This window comes from Lissotriton vulgaris, chromosome 6, assembly GCF_964263255.1.
Source record: "Lissotriton vulgaris chromosome 6, aLisVul1.2, whole genome shotgun sequence".
Taxonomy (NCBI): domain Eukaryota; kingdom Metazoa; phylum Chordata; class Amphibia; order Caudata; family Salamandridae; genus Lissotriton; species Lissotriton vulgaris.
Genome location: NC_141694.1, coordinates 1,062,115,029 through 1,062,132,552, shown reverse-complemented (window position 1 = coordinate 1,062,132,552; position 17,524 = coordinate 1,062,115,029). Strand labels below are relative to the sequence as shown.

The window sequence follows — 17,524 nt, the reverse complement described above, 5'->3', positions numbered from 1 at the left end:
AATGTTAATTGTGAGGACAGTGTAAGAAATAAGCTACTTTGCTACATGGGCCTAACTCGGGAATATAACAGTGGGGTGGGGCAAAGACTGCAGATGGTTGGTCCCTATCTACGTTGCACCAACAAGTCAAAAAGGATGGAATGATATGTTGCCCACAGAATTTACCAATGGCTGAGCTTAATTCAAGTTTTCCATCTATCAGTTTTTTTGCTAAGCCAATCTCCCTATGCAAAACTTGAGTCCATAACTCACATTGTCCTAGGACCGACGGTGCACTTAACCAACGAGGTCTAAGTAGGCCAAAATTGGTCTGGGGTTGCTTGTATTTCAGTTCAGAGGCCACCTAACCTTGCAGTTTGGTCCGGATTATCCTTTGCGGTGCATGCCAAGATTGATTTGCATATAGTTTGTCCACTGTGATGGCACTGATGAGCTAAACAATTGTAGTGAAAGGGAGTGCTGCCCAGGCTAACTAGCGCTAGCTGAAACTGATTCAAGTCTTCCATCTATTTTTGTGTACATAGTGCTGGCAAGTGCCATATTGTTTATACCTTTAGTGTTGTAGGAGATAGTGTTAATCTTTCATGACAGCTATGCATACCTATGAAACAAGAATTGCAATTTATCAATTGTGAGGCTGCGAGATCCGTACAAATGCTACCAGAAGTTTTAACCACCATTCAATGAGAAAAATATCCTATTTTTATAGACCAAAAATAAGAATCAGAATACATCCACTAAGTTTCCAAAACATATTTCTCATACTTTCAAAGCAAACATTACTTTGAACTGATGGACACTTGTGTCTCCTCTAGCTCCATCACAACACGAGGAGCTTAATGGACAGCACTTTTGGTAATGATTGCTAACCTCAGCATGAAATCCAAGCATGATGCTGTATACAGTCTAAAGATAAGTCACTACACGATTGCAAGTGGCATACAGATCTTCAAAATGTAAGAAATAATATCTCTTGCGTGGTGATATATATGCAGTTAGTCTCCGTCATCAAATATTGGATAGGTTCTGAAATTTCTGAGCCTCAGCAGTGACAACACAGGACTGCTAATGGTAGGAACAAAGAAAGCATCAATAAATGCACGGTGATCAATTTATCCATAAAAACCGAAGATGCACCTGTCTTCAACCAACATTTGAAAATATACAGAAGACTATTTATCTTAGAATTTATGGTTAGTAGGCAATTATACAAAGATGTCAGTTGCAGCATCATCCCACTAACAAGTATATGTTCTAGCATAAAAGTGAAAGCACCCCAACACCAAAAGATCGTGGCCACACCATGCACCTAGAATTACGGAAGAAACACTTAGTCTGGCTAAGAATTAGGTTGCACAAAAATTTCCCATGTGACACTTCTAAAGAAGCTGCATTGTTAAATAAAAGATTAAATTCATAACTCCAATCACGATTCCAAAACAACTTCACTTACACTCCCGAATATCTTAAACGAATACATGACTATACGTCCCTTTATGTTGACATGGTCGTTGTCTCATTCCAAAGTGGGCTTCCCACCATTTAGATGGAAACTGTCACATGCTTGTCTTATTTCCCTTTCTGTCTTCATTTATTGGTATGTAACTTATTCAATCAATCAGTCAGGATTTATTAATGACGGCAAATCACCTTTGAAGGTCTCAAGGTGCTGGAGTTGCTAGCTGCTTCGCGGTGCTCTGTTCATTCGAACTGCCAGGTCATGAGTCCTTTTCTGAATTCTTGGAGAGATGCAGCTTTTCTAAGGTGCAGGGGGAAAGTCATTCAAGTCTTTGGCCGCCAATTGAGAGGAGTGTCTTCAACTGTTGGCGAGGTGGATCTGGGGGGTGTCTGCGAGAGAGGGAGATAGCAAGTGTCTGGTTGGTTGGTGGAAGGTCATTCGTTTGTTGATGTATGCTGGTCCTTGATTGTACAAGTCTTTGTATGCGTGGGTCGGTATTGTGAACTGGCATCTCTCCTTGATCGGGAGCCAATGTAGATTACTGAGGTGTGAGGTGATGTGAGTCCATCTTGGGAGGTTGAGGATGAGTCTTGCAGCTGAGTTTTGTATTTTTTGTAGTCTCTTCGGGAGGTGTGCAGTGTTTCCTATGTAAAGAGTGTTCCCGTAGACCAGCCTGCTGGTGACGAGGGCCTGTGTGACGGTCTTTCTGGTGTTGATTGGAAGCCTGAACATCTTAGAGAGCATGCTTAGGGTGTGGAAGGAGGCGTACAAGGCTGCATTTACTTGTTTCTGCATAGATAACTTGCTGTCCAGATTGATGCCGAGGTTGTGTGCGTGGTCTGGTAAAGGGCCGAGCTTAGCAGGCTACCAAGTGTAGTTTCATGGCGAGGTGTTGTTCCCAAAGATGAGGTCATCCGTCTTGTCTGTGTGGAGCTTGGGATAGTTGTCCTTTATCATGTTGGCGACATTCATGAGGCATCTGTAGAAGTTGGCTCTGGTGATAGAGGGGTCTTCTGACTGCGAGAGGTTGAGCTGGGTGTCGTTGGTATAGAAGATGATGTTGAGTCCATGTGATCTGACTCTCGGCCAAGGGGGTCATGTATGTGTTTAAGAGGGTGGGGCTGAGGGTTTCTGAGGTGAATGGTGGGAGACAGATTTTCTGGGTTCATCAGTGAGGTATGAGGTGATCCATTTGAGAGTGTCTTCCTGGATTCTGATTTGTAATCTGGCAGTGGTGGCTGACGGATACAGGAGAATGAGGGCTGCTGTTTTGCCATGGTCCAAGAGGGCCCTGATGTCGTTGGGGCCGCAATCAGGGCTTTCTCGGTGCTGTGATTGACTTAGAATCTGGAGTGAGAGGGGTCCAGGAGGTTGTAGTGTTCCATGTATTTGGTGAGCTGCTGATGTATTGCCTTTTCTATAACCTTCACTGGAAAGAGGAAAAGCAAGATGGGCTGGTAGTTCATTGGATCAGCTAGTTCAGCAGATGGTTTCTTCAACAGGGGCCTCACTTCATTGTGTTTCCAGTCCTTAAGGAACGATGCAGTGGAGTTGGAGGGGTCCAGTACCTTCTTGAGCTAGTCGTCCATAGTCTAGCTCCCCATATGGCCATATTGAGTGTAGTGAGGGGCCTGTTAACTGAAGGATCAGCAGAGTCTCCTCCATGCTTTAGTATCAAACACACTATCCCTTCTCGCATAGTCTTCAGTAGAAGACGTTTTCCATCCCCACCAGATACACCTCCAGCAGTTTTTCTTTGAGGGCGGAAGACAAGGTGTTATAGAACTCCGCTGGGAACCCATCTCCACCCAGAACCTTGGACCTGTTAATTGCCTTAACGGTCTAACCCACCATCTCCAAAGAGTTCCTCCTCCAGGTCATGTATGACCTCCCTCCGCAACTGAGGAAGCCCCACTCTGACTAAAAAACACAGTATCTGTTGAGCCATCTCAGGACACCAACTTGAAGTGATACTGCAGGGCCGAAAGAATTTCCAGAGGTCGGGTTTGCAATTGACCCAGTGCGTTCCGTATAGGTAAAATAGTGGGGACCTCCGTTTCTTGCCATAGTACCCATGCCAGGAGCTTTCATATTTATCACCCTCTGTCTGTAACAATTGCAGTAGGATTTCAGTGTAGTTTTATCCAGTGTATCCCAGAAGGAGTGCAGCGCTCAATGGACCTCTAAAGTTGTTGCTCTCACATCAGATCAGTGTACCTTCCGTTTCTGTAAGTCGTCTAGCCTCCTGTGACTTCAGGTCGGCTATGAGGTGCGTACAAATGCCAGAGATGCATTCTCCCTGAACTACAGCCTATAGTGCCTCCTATCAATCACCCTGATGTCCTGACATGACCCACTCACAGAATATCTTGCCTTCGGAAGAGCCTGAACATGGCGTACGACAACAGTTATTACCATGTAGTTCAACAGACCATGTAGGCAAAGTTCAACCCCTAACATTCTACAGACAATGGATGAACAAACAGTTTGATGAGTCCTTCTTGCAAAGGGAGGCAAAAATCTTTGAATAGTACTGCAGAGTTCAAGACCACATTGAGTGCCACTTCCCGTCGCAAACTCGGCTGGCCTCAAATCTCGAACTATCTTAATGCATTGGCAAAGTGCGTCTCTCCCCAATGACCCCCATCCCTCCCACCCCCACCCCTCCCCCGGTCGCTGGGTTGATTGAACCATGGTACCATCCTCCTGGATTTCCACCCCTTGGAAGGATCGGGGACTGTCGGTGCTCAGACTCAGGCTCCCCACCCCCTCTCCAGTTGGAACCCTCCACCTCAGCCGAATTTGGGGTTCCAGTTCTCCAGGATCCAGTGCATAACCTGGGCCCCCTATCCCAGACCTCCAGCCAGCGCCACACATCATCAGGATCACTCCCAACCTAGCCGGGTATAACAACTTTTAGCGAACGCCCATTGAGCAAACCTTAGCCTTGACCTCGACCTTTTTCGGCCGCCCTGTACCTTGTTGGCGTTGCCTGGATAAATGGAGATCCTCTGCTTCTCATATTTGGCAGTATCTATATCCCTGGCCGCCCTGAGGATACAATCCCTCTCCTTTTAGCTTAAAATGCAGGCAATGATACCCCGTGGAGGAGCCCCAGGGAGAGGCGATGATAAACATGAGGGACAGGGCACTGGGCTTCAGGGTGCCACATATCCAAGGCTCATCAAACTAATCTGGGTTCGCCTGCACCGGAAACCCCAGCAAGCACACAATATTGCAGTGGGACTGCCCCTTCCTCTCTTCCACCCTAGCCTCCAGGGCCACTAACTGAGATGTGACCCCAGCTACCTGCTTCCTCAAGGTGGCCACTTCAGTCTGAATATCTTCAATTGAACCCTTGGCCAACCGGACTTTCTCAGACACCTTTCGGAGGTCAGTGCACAAAAGATTACCGCAGTATGGCCAGAATCAATCAGCTGCACCCTTCAGTCCCAGAGAGCCAGACACTAAAAGTGTAGACAGGCTAGCAAGGCCTGAGGATCCAACACCAGCCATGCAGCACACGTCTCTCAGCAACAGAAGGTCACAGCCCAGGGGGCTCCAACTCCCCTCCCAGGCAATTAATTCACAGCCACTGCTGCCTTCCAACAGGTCTTACTCTAACCTACAGCAAGGGTGGCGACAGCCTTGGCAGCCCCCCAGCAATGATGGGCAGCAATTCAACTTGCTCCTGTCAGCCGCACTTTGAAATAATTTCCACTGGGGTCCGACCCAAACAAGCGTCACCTCTGCCCTCCGGCCTCCAATCCAGTCCATTGGCCGCTGGCACCCCAGGTGCTATCTGGGGGGATGCACCACAGCCGACACTGCAATACTTGCCCCAGAGGTCAGGCCGCTTTTTGGTCTCCAGGCCTCCCGAAGTTCCGAGGCCATGCCACAACAGGCTTCTCTAGCAGAGGTAGGAGCGCCCAGGAGATTCCAGCCCCGTCTGCCACTGCAGGTACACAGACCTTGATGGGTCCCCACCAAAGTCTCCTCCGGACACCAGGCAGGTCTCTCCGCTTCACAGGCAAGGCACTCACTCACTCCAGAGAGGCTGGCCCCGGCTGCAGCAATGCTGCTTCAGCCATCTCCCCAGCTGTAAAGAGGCCTCCAAGCCCGCATGTGGGGCCTAGAGAAATGTCATAGAAACAGGTCACACCAGCTCACCAGTCCTTATTACTTGGTGCAGGCGCTTGTCGGGAGGGTGCCTCACAGTGCAAAGCCAAAATTCCCCCAGGTTTGGCAGGATTCCCCAGGATAATATGGGGCTTGTTGGTAGCCCCATAGAAGCACATGCTATTGGCCATCTTGCGTTGCCATGCCCCATCTTTTTAATGTTGGCGCTGAGTGGAGTAAACAGCAGCCCAGTGCTACTGTTGACCAGGGGGGCACATGTAGAGGTCAGGAGGGCCGCATGCGGCACCCGGGCCCTACCTTGAGTGTAAGTGCTCTAACGCAACACTCTTTATAGAAAAGTGGCTAGCCAACATGGTGGAACCTCAAGGACTGTCTCCCTTCTTTACATTTGAAAAGTGCCTATAGTGTCTTGGCTCATTACCCACCCCTGGGGGCATCCCCTAGGCCCGAAATGACAGAACGGCTGGACTACCGAGATAGCGACATTATTTCACAATGCCTTGGAAGAGCCAGATGTTTCAACATTGAAGGCATCAGAACTATGGTCTTCCCTGGTTTCACATACATGATCGTTAAGCCTATTCTGACAGAATGAAGTGCAAGCCGAGAGACTTACAAAAGTGATTTAGGGTTTGGCAAATGAATCACTGTTGCAAATGTGAAGAAGTACCTGGTCCATCCGCTCTGTTTGAGGTGGGGCATACTGTCAGTTTTGTCTACAGAGACCCAGTTGTCTCTTTCGACTGAAAGCTTCGTCCGAAGGACTAATGAAGTAAAGGACATTCATGAAGGGTCTTACACCGCCTGCCCTGTTTATGGTGAACTGTGTGGTGTGTTGGCTTTATTTATTTTTTTGGGCCATCGCCTTCAGGTCATGATTTGTATTTTTCTTTTTTTTTCTATAACAAACTTCTTGATTTTGCTAAACAAAAATTTGGTGAAAGTTTTTTGGATGAGTTTTAAAACAAGGCGTACTTTTTGTGCCAGTCATGGTACAGAGGTCACTGCTGGGCCGCCAGTAATCTCTAACTTTGGCAGATGGCAGGCCTTCAGGGTGGCAGATGTAATGTGCTTCTCCACCCTGAAGGATGGAGTACAATCCACCAAACTCTAGATCAGGGCCTTAGTCTTGAAGTATGCTCTACTATTCCCAGCCAAATTGAATATTCTGGCCAACCAACATATTTACTTCTTCACAGAGCTGGAGAACGCTTGGGGTTGGGCAGAGGGATAAAGCGGAGTGATAGACATTGAGCAGCTTTTGCATCCTCGTCCTCCTTGAGCCCAATGCTTCCAAATAGAAGAACAGTATTCAGCCAGGTCTGTGGGTACTTCCTTGTCCTCCCAAGCCCAGGAGGTCAGACCAGTGGCACTAGCTGCTGCTGCAGTGGAATAAGGCAGCCAAGACAAATACGCCTCAGCGTTTTCAGTAGATTAAGAAAATGTGGCATCCACGCCAATTCAGAGGTGGTATCTTGGACCGCCTCCCTGTGGTGACTTCGCAGTCTGCTGAAGATCTGCTGTAACACCCTTCTCTAGAATACTGTGGGCAGAAAGTATGCTCTCTCCCACTGGTAAACTACTTTTGCATTTTGTCTCCTTACCCTATTATTCCCACCACATTCTGTCCAAATGATAGTTGTACTTGACTGTGCTGTGGGGCCAGCTGGCAAATTTTTAAATATAGGTAAGGAATATCTGTTGCTATAATGTTATTATCATTGTATGTTATCTTGTGGGGTTGAAAAGCATGGTACGCCATTTATGGAGTTTTGTTTCCTACCTAGGGTCAGTGGGGTCTTGTGCCCTGCCAATCAACATAGGTGATTCTATGTTTGTCTTTGTAGTGCAGTATTTGTGGCTCTTCATCTACAGGCTGTTGTTCTTGATCTTTCTTACTCCAGATAGCTGAAACTTTTATTGGTAAGGGTCAAAAATAGCACTTTTCACTACCTTCTTACAAAGACGATCATGGACACTTTACCAAATATTTTGGCATGATTGTCTTTTCAGGTTCCCTTTTTAAATAACAGTAGTACAATAATCTTTTCCCAAGTTTATATCAGTAAAGATTCTAGCATTGATAATGCTCAGAATAATTGGAACCTAGATCCATTTGTCTACTTCAGGCATATCTTGTGCAGTCTTTAGGGCCCAGAGTTTTGACTGCTTTTTGTGGCTTTACCCTGCCATGTGATCAGTAAAAATCCTACATGATAACATTATGAACTACCTTAATGCTAATTTGTGCTTCTCGTCTGAGCTCAGTACTACTTTATCTAGAGGCATTTACTTCCTTCCACATCTGGATGTTTTCTAACTTAATCGTGTTCCTGACATACTTATCTGAAATTATCGGTTAAAATGTATTCTGCTGCCTCTCACCAGCAACTTCTAGCTAGATTTCCTCTGCTGTAGACTATTCGCTCTCTGCTTTACAATGGAGAGCTGTTTACAAGGCCTTCGTGCTTTAGCAGTTTCATTCTGTTTAGCCTTTCTATCAGCATCTACTAATTTTCCCCAAGAGCTCCCACTTTGTCTCTTCTCCACCTTTACCTGCTTAATCCATTAATGCTGACAGAGTTTTGCTTAATTCCAGTTGGTCCAGATGAAACCATCCCTGCTATCTTTTCTGTTTCAATGTAAGAGTCCATGATCCCTTAACTGTACTTTCCTCACCCAATTATATTTTTATTTTGGAAGATAGTAATATAATTGATATCCTTGTTAATTCTGTTGTATTCTGTACATTCTGCCTTACAATTTTCCTAACTAGATCCCAGGCTATTTCGACCTGACAACTTCAGTATACCCCTGGAACACCATAACCTCTTGATTCCATAAATAAATCTGGCAAGATATCGGATAATGGTCGCTATTCACAGCCTTTAACTATGATTCAATATTTACTAGTGAGTATTTTAATAAAACTTAATATATGGATCTACTTTTTTTTAAAAGCATTTTTCACTATTGGAGTGTGCAATTTCTGAAAAACAATCTGAACCTGAAATGAGGCACACCATGGAATCCGATCGGAGATGGAATCTGGGGAAACTTTGGCAAATCAAAAACTGGAAGTTCTAGAAAGGCGGTTTCAGAATTTTTTTTTACAGTTCCCTGAATATACTACAACATCCTCACTTCAGGCTGACCTAAATTACTACAAGCTTACTTAAAGAACAAGCTAAATTGCAGTTAAGAAAAGGTTGAAATGTTATCAGTAATTGCTGGTGTACCAAATTCTCTGGTGTGCAGCTATTTTCTTCATTTCTGCTTTATTTTCCCAGGCCCGCTTGGAAGTGCACAGGTTTGGAATAACCGGATACAGGAAAGAGAAACAGCGCACCTTTGAACAAGAGCGTGCCATCATGCTTGGTGCTAAGGTACGTTTTGTTAAAATGATAGTTCCACTTGTATCATTGAAGTTTTTGCTTTTATACTTAGCTTATTAGATTAAATGTTGAGATTTTCTCTGTATGCTATACCACATGATCAGTCATCACCTCAGAAGAAACTGCCGCCACCATGAAGTTCATCCACTCAGGGGCCCCATCGGACTCGTGCCCCCACCATGGCTACTCCAGAGGGCTCCATCAGCGCCATACTCACACCCATTCTCAACCCCTCTTCCATTACCTACCCAGACACTTCAGAAAATGCAACTGTCTTCCCATTGCTGAAGAAACCCTACCTGGACCCTTCAACACTCACCAGCAAAAGACTGATTTCCCTCCTATCTTTCTAGGTCATTGTCTTAAACAAAATCATCAACAGACACCTCACTGAATACCTCAACGACCAACAACTCCTCAACACCACTCAGTCTGGTTTCATACTCAATCGCAGTATGGAAACTAGGCTCATTACTGCCAAAGATGACATTTGCATTACTCTAAATGGAGGAGACATGGCTGCCCTCAACCTCCTAGACCCTTTCCTCTGTTTGACATGGTCTCCCCCTTCCTCCTCCTAATCTAATGCTTACACAACAAGGGAATCAAAGGACAAACACTCTGATGAATCTGCTCCTTACTGACCGGAAGGACTCAGTCAGCCTGGTCCTACACACCACGGACCCCACAAACCTTGTCTGTGTCGTTATGGAAGCATCCTCCCTGAGCCCGACCCTCTTCAACTCATTCATGTTCCGTCTGACTAGCATCATCTACTTTCACAACATCAATACAACTTCTTCTCTCCCTCATGGACATTACACCCAGAATCCATATCATATTCAATGCCTGCATGATTGAAATCCCCCACTGACTGAAGATCAGCGGTCTGAAGCTGATCACCGACAAGACCGAAATCATGATCTTTGGGAGGAGCAGTTCACCATAGGACTCCACCAGGTGGCCAACAGAGCTAGGACCGACACCTATCACACACGCCACAAACCTCGGGATTGTCATCCATAGCAAACTCAACATGACCGCCCGAGTTAATGCCGGCATCGCCTCATACTTCTATAACCTGAGCAAGATTTTCAAATGGCTCCCAATTAGCACCAAAACTTATCATGGGTGCCCTCGTCACAAGCAAGCTGGACAATGGGAATACTCTCTGTGCCGCAATCAACAATAAATGGCACCGTAAGGCTGCTGACCATTTCAAACTCTACAGCCTTGATGACTCTCAACCTCTCACACCGCATTCATGTCACATCACACCTGAAAGAGTTCCACTCGATCCCCATTCACAAACCAGTACAGTTCCAACTTTCTGGGCACTTCATAACACTGGCCTACCATACCTCAACCTTCAAGCAGCTTTTACAAACCTTCCAGACAAATCCATTCATCTGAACTCCTCCTTGCACACATTCCACGCATATGTAAAACCATATCCGACAGTGGAGCCTTCTCCTACGTCTCTCCTAAAGCGTGGAACAACTTGCTGCTACACACAAAGAGCATCCTCCTCACTACTTAAGTTCTCCAAAAAGGTGAAGATATGGCTTTTCAAGTAGTCCCAATAGGCCCTAGGTTTAGCTAGACTCACCCCTGTTCAGTGCCAAGATACCTTCTCCAGTGATAGCACACTTTACAAACCCACTTACATAACCTGCTTTGCCATTTGGGTTGCACACCTCCTTTGGGCTCTTCTGAATTTAAGTTGTTGTTTCTGATTAAAGCTAGTAAGCAGTAGGAGTAGAAGGCTTCCTAATTATTCTCATACAGTTAACTCAAAACCAGCCCATTGATCCAGCTGTGCTTGAGCCTTTTCGAAATCACTATTTTCGCTCCTTGTTCAACTTGAGATGTTTTGCATATTACTGTGCAGCGCCACGCAACCCTTAATTGAGAGTGCATGTTAACTAACGCACACAGAAATTGAAAATACTCAAAACTTGTCCTGTACCAGCAAGAGAAGTGAGTGTTGTTATTTCCTGATTTGTAACACCAATCATACTTTATGGTGTCCCCCACTACAACTTACCTTAGTTGCTTCTTTCCACTAGCCTACCATTGTATGTCATTTATTTTGCACAAATAACGCATGGTTGATCCTTTTCTATGTAAAGACCAAAAGGTTGGGCGCAAAAATAAACATTTATAACTTCGGTCAATCACTTAAACCTTGGTTCTCTATGATACACCAGGAAATGTGCCGAAAATAAATTGTTTTATTTCCATTGTTTCTGAGGTCATAATCGTATAAGGAGTAGCAGTCAGTATTTTTGGTGATCAAAAGTATATCTTGTTTTTTACAGTAAAAGCCGCTCAAACATCGTATAACAAGCATGTTTTTGGTAAACTTGCTCCTTTTACTGAGGGTTTATGGGAAGCTATATCCAGCAGGATTTCTGCAGAATGCATCAGACTGTTCTGTAGGCATTCTTCATGATGGTGTGGTATGACCATTGCATATCAGGCCTAACAGTCCTGCAGGATTAATTTAAAAATAGAATTGTGACATCAGTGTTAGACAAACATAACTAATTATCGATATGAGAAATTAAAGTTGTTCAGTATGATCTAATAGCCTCTCACTGAGAATTCCCCTCAGTTGATGATGTGGTCAATGTCACTAGTTGTTTGGCAACCATTGTAATACACCCCCTTTTCAGAAAGGCAATATGCAAATGTGGGACACTTTTTGGTGTGCACAGGCCAATTTTTTATCCCAATCCAACCCTGGTTGTGCCGCAGTGGGGAGCCGGCTGCCCCGCACTCTACTCCACTGCAGCTCCTCTTCCCGGCCACTGTGGTTAATTTCAGGAGCTGGTCACTCAGCCGCGGCTGTTGCAGGTAAGATCGGTGGGGCCGGGTGAGCAGGGCCGGACTGGCCGTTGCGGGCACCGGGCAATCCCCCGGTGGGCCGCAAGGGTGGGGGCCAGTTTGGGTCCCTGAGGGCCGTTTTTGTTACAGGGCCGTTTTTGCAGCATAGCTGCAAAAATCGGCTCTAACAAAATCAGCCGAAAACTGGCCCTGGCAAAGAGTTTGGTCACAACCCCCCCAAGGGGGGCCGGCCGAGCACTTTGCCAGGGCCAGTTTTGATTCCCAGTATGGCCCTGCAGGTGAGGGGGGATTTCGAGAGACGACCATTTCAGTCTGACCAGACGAATGGGGCTTCTTTCCTACTTTTTATACTGGGCCCAAATAGGCGCAGATTCCTACTTCCGCTGTTCGCCCTTAAACCGCAGCCACCTCCAGCCCTCTAGGCGTGGGTGTATATCCCTGAAATTGCCAGCCTGATAGCTCCCTCCTTTTATTCTGTCATGGCTGCTCTTCTCCACCTTTAAATGTCGGATAAGTGCCCCGGGTTGGCCGTATACCCTGATCTCTCAAGTTACCACCATCATCATCTTCTCTAACCCCGCCATGCGGCAGTCACTTTTGCACCACCGCCATCTTGACTGACTCGGGCCAGTGAGGTTAACAATGCCTTAATTTCTGGCAGCATTTGGCAGGTCTGTCACGGATCTGTGCCGCCATGGCCCTGACAGACCCAGTTGTTGGACACCAGCCTGCCACTGTACCTTCATCCAGAGGGTGACATAAGCAGCTTCTGTGGGGACATGCTACAGAACTCCGCTGTCTCCATGCCTGGCCAGCCTTACCACTTCTAAGTAGTGTTTTACGGAGTCTTTTATGTGTGTTAATTACTTATATAGTAATGTCTTTAATTTTATATTTAAACATTGCAGCATCGTCTGTAGTGGGCCTTGTATTTCAGTACAATTTTTTTTTTATGGATCTATTTGGCCACAAAAAGCCAACAACCAGTTTAAGGGTTAACATTATATGACCTAGGTACTCCATGTTCCTACGTTTGATAAGCGTCTAAGGCACCTGAACGGTTCGCCACTGTGAAAGGAGGCATCTCAATAGAAAAAGTCACAATGGGAATGTACAAATGGGGCCACGGCAGTGACTTCTGCTGATTCTATGGGTAGTTTTAAAAACTGCTTTGTTTACCGATTCTGTCCTTATTCTTTTACCCTCGTCAGATAGATAAGCTGATGCAAGCATCCTTTATGTAACGTATGCAGACAAAACGTGAAAAGTAGAAGTATACAGATTGCAAGGTCCCTCCAGCTCAAAGGCAATCCACGACAGAAGGCATTTTGAACATTGCTGGAATTCCTAAAGTGTATAGAAATCACTTTTCAATTCACATAAAACTAAGACCTATGCTACACGCCCATTTTATAAAAATGTGGTCAGTGCTGAGGAACAACCGGAACATAAATCAAGACCAATCTCTGTTTGAAGTCCTCCAGCTCCAAATGCCTTCCTCTTGAGTTATGATGGCCTTGATTTGAATCAAACTTTCAATAATATTTTTACTTGTTCTCTAAACAGATGATTTGTGGTTGCCCTATTGTGATATCATTATTATTAACTTTCTATGCTGAGATGATTTCGATTGTTTTGCTCTTTTATTCTATACAAACACCCATTAATCTTGGCAATTTTTCTTGTTTCAGCCTCCTAAAAAGGAGTATGTGAATTACAAAGTTTACCAGGATCAAGTCAAGCAAAAGAAAACTGTAAAAAAAGAAGAAAGTGTGAAGGTTCGTAAGAAAGAGGCCCCAATGTTCTTATCAGAATGTTCACTCTGTCATATAATTTGCATAGAACATTTGACTTAAACATCTAATGCATGGTATATTATGTGCAAGCATAAACCACCCATAATTTATCTGAATATATTATTCCAGTCCAGAAGATAAAGGTTTAGTGCTTAGAGCTTCAAACATGGGGAAAGGGTGACGTTAAACATTTCTTTATAACATAGTAACATTTGGGTATGCCCAAGGAAAATATAAATGCAAAAAGAACAATTGATGGACAGACTGCAGAACAATGTCATACATTCACCCCAGTAGAGAGATCTGGGCCTAAATCCATTGTTTTTTTGCTCGCCATTCCAGTTTGAACCCAGCCATATGCAAATCAGTCTTGACCCTGTGCCTAATGTGAACAGTCCAGCCCGAACTGCCAAGCTAGGTCCTCCCTGGACTGGAAACAATCATCCTAGGACCGGTTTCGGGCTATCAGCCCTTATCAGCCAGGCTAGCTTGAGTCTAGTGGCATGGAGAGCATGGGACCCACGTCTGGACATACCCGTCCCACTCGGGGTGACAAATGCAAAAAGAACAATTTATGGATAGACTGAACCCAGCCATATGCAAATTAGTCTTGGCCCTGTGCCCAGTGACAATATAGACCATTTTTTGTACTGCCTGCTTTTGGCTGTGATGAAAATGCTCGCACATTTCCTAGAACATGTTTATATTGTTCATCACGACCATTGAAAATTGAAGTATGCCAATGAAATTTATGAATACACTATAGTTGTGGGAACAGTGTTAAATGAATAAAATAGCCATGAAAGGTTCAGTAAGATCATATGTGTTCATTTTCTTTTTTATTAATGCGTTATTCATAGCTCAACAGAGGCATACATTTAGTGTCATTCCGATACAGTAAGTTGGTAATGCTCAATTGCGGCAACAATTTGGCACAAATGCATAACCACATTATACACAGTGGTACATACAGTTATTCTAAATCTAGCTGGAATGGGTAGTTTGTGGGGTCCATTCTCTTGTGCACACAGGTAACCTCATGGTTTCTCTTCCCGCCAAGTCTTGGTGTGCTTTGTGTTCTGATTGTGCTCTAGGGGAGTGTGGGTTTATTTTGGCGTTGGCGAAGGTATAAGTGGGTCCCAGATGTTGTGTGGGTGGCTTTTATTGGCAGGAGCCCCAATATGAGGTCAAGTGCATCTGATAGTGTGCGCGTCAGCCAGCTACGCTTTAACTGATGGTGCTGGTTTGCGACCCTTCGTGAATTGCCACTCTACACTTGGCCAGCAGTAGTAGCATCGCAATTATTCATCAATGCATTTTTGGGAGCTCCTTGACATAGCCTAATAAACATGTAGTCAAAGCTGGCGTTAGGGAGGGCTAGTGTGATGGCGCCTATTGTTGCGCATATAGCACACTAGTTCAGGTCAAATTCTTTATTCGGTTATTCAAACAGAAACAACCATAAAAGCACAATTGATAAAATCACACGATAAAACAATAGTGGTCTTAAAACACATGTTAAAAGTATCAATCACAGTTGGGCGAATAGACTAATAGGAGCAGTACTGAGCAATTAACGCTACATGCTATTTCTAAATTTTAAGGCTGATTTTAGGAAGCCAATCACAAATAAAGTACTTTCGGGGTTTAACAATTGCAGATAACAGAGTGCAGGTCTAACCTGGGTGAAGTTCAGTTTTTTAAGGAGGGCTTGAGATAAAACCTCAGAGGTAGATCATAAAAAGGACAGATGAATAAAAAGTGCACCAAATCCTGCGGAGACTCATTGTCGCAGCCGCAGGATGGTAGCACTTGACTTCGGTGGCAACCCTTTGGGACAGCTAACATTAGGTGGAAAAAGTCCAGTCGGAACCTAGTTAACAGATGGCGATCAAAGCCCGACATTGGCCACGATAAATAAGGCTCCATGTGCGGAGTAGTTTTCAAGGTGACATATTTCCGGACACTACATTTATTTAATTCCACCTCTTCATGAAGCAAGTATTGTGAGAGGGAAAAAGTTTTCCTCACAGACTCCACGTCGGCAGCCCTGATAGAATCTGGTTTTAAAAAGAGTTCTGGACGCCCCATAGTAAAAAAACAGTCTTTCAGATACTTTAACCACGGAATTTTAAGCATATTATCCCAGGATAAGGCTTCTCTCATGAGTAGGTGATTTAAAGGCAGGTCTTTTTTTAGCCAGCATTTTAACCAACAAATTAGTGGTCGTAGTGCTATAGTATCACTTAGAAAGGGGATACCAGATTTTTCGTGCACTATTAAGTTGGAAGTTCCCCTCGGGACCCCCAACAGCTGTTTCAAGAAGTTGTTTTCTGCCACCACAAGGTCATTAACTGCCACATACCCCCAGAGTTCACTTCCGTAACAGCATATCGCCACACTCTTTGCCTGATAGATCTTTAACAGTGCAGCAATAGGGCGTTTGCCCATTTTCCTGGCAAAATTAAAGATGGTCGCGTTTGCCCGGGTTATCCCCCCCCTTTTTGCTCTGGACTGAAAGGCCCCAATTCAGCTGGTCATCAAAAAGGACACCCAAATATGAAAAGGCTTTTGTTGTAGGGATCTTCTCCTCATTAACCCGAAATAAAAATGGCTTCTTATTACGTTGCCCTACCTGCATTAGGAAGGATTTTGTATTGTTAATAGATAAGTCACGGGATTTCATAAAGCTATAAAAAGCTTCTAATAAAATTTGAAGCCCTCTTGCGGTCCTAGCCAACAAGACGGCGTCATCCGCGTATAATAAAACAGGTAACCCCTTACGCCCAACATAAGGGTAATCAGCACCAGTATTTAATAGGGACTCCTCCAAATTGTGAATGTATAAGTTGAAAAGGAACGGGGCCAAAATACAACCCTGCCTGACTCCCCGGTGGACACCAAAGTCCCTAGACACCCTAAGGTCCTGAGAGTACCTTACATTGGCCCTGGTACCCTGGTATCCTGGTGCAGGCCCGCCAAAAGGTTAACCAGATTTTGCTCCACACCCATGTTGCCCATGACCTCCCAGAGCTTGCCCCTATTAACCCAATAGAAAGCTGAGGACAGGTCCATGAACGCCATATGGATTGTACCCTGGCGCGCTAGGGTGTACTTTCCTAAGACCATATATAAGTTAAGACACAGTGCAATTGTGGAGTGACCATGCCGAAAGCCATATTGAATTGGGGAAATTATCTCATGCTCTTCCGCCCAGGCTGTTAATCTATTCAAAATTACTCCACCCACTACTTTAACCAAAGAGTCAATTAAGGATATCGGCCTGTAACAGGAGGTGCTACTCCGGTCCCCTTTCTTAAAAACTGGCACTATCGTTGAGATCCCCCACGACCTTTGGCAGCCATGTTCTGCAGCTGCATTAAGCACAGCAGTAAGGACAGGCGCCCAGAGAGGTACCCTTGATTTAAAAAGGTCTGGGGGCAAGCCATCGGGGCCTGGCGCTTTATTACTTGACAACCCCGTGATGCCCTTCTCAACCTCACTGATGGTAAAACGTGGTGGGATTACTCCTTGTTCGCATCTCATAAATTCTGACTGTGGAATGTTACTGCTAAAAATAGTACTAAAATGGGCTACCCACTCATCTTCAGTTTTGTTAGTACCAACTGAGGTATCACCTGGCGACTCAAATAAAGGTTTGTTAATAATACCCCAGAATTTCTCGCTATTACCAAGAATTTTGGGGTCTAACAGATCTTGCCAAATATCGTCTTTTACTTCTGACTTACGCTTAGCCAGAGCCTTTTTATATAAAAGGCGTGATGCCCTGATCTGTATCGGGTCCCTAGGGCTAATCTTCAGAGCCGCCTTTAATTCACGACATGCCCTGGAGCAGGAGTGATCAAACCATTTGGGGTCACTAC

General features: G+C 45.0%; 1 protein-coding gene across 1 annotated transcript in view; it reads left to right on the top strand.

The window, feature by feature from the left end:
* The window catches only part of FSAF1 (40S small subunit processome assembly factor 1), a 138,534-nt gene that overhangs the window by 80,471 nt on the left and 40,539 nt on the right, over window positions 1-17,524 (top strand). The window contains exons 4-5 of the mRNA XM_086927132.1: window positions 8,890-8,985; window positions 13,536-13,622. Of these exons, the coding sequence (XP_086783258.1) occupies window positions 8,890-8,985; window positions 13,536-13,622 (183 nt within the window). The remainder of the gene's footprint in view (window positions 1-8,889; window positions 8,986-13,535; window positions 13,623-17,524) is intronic.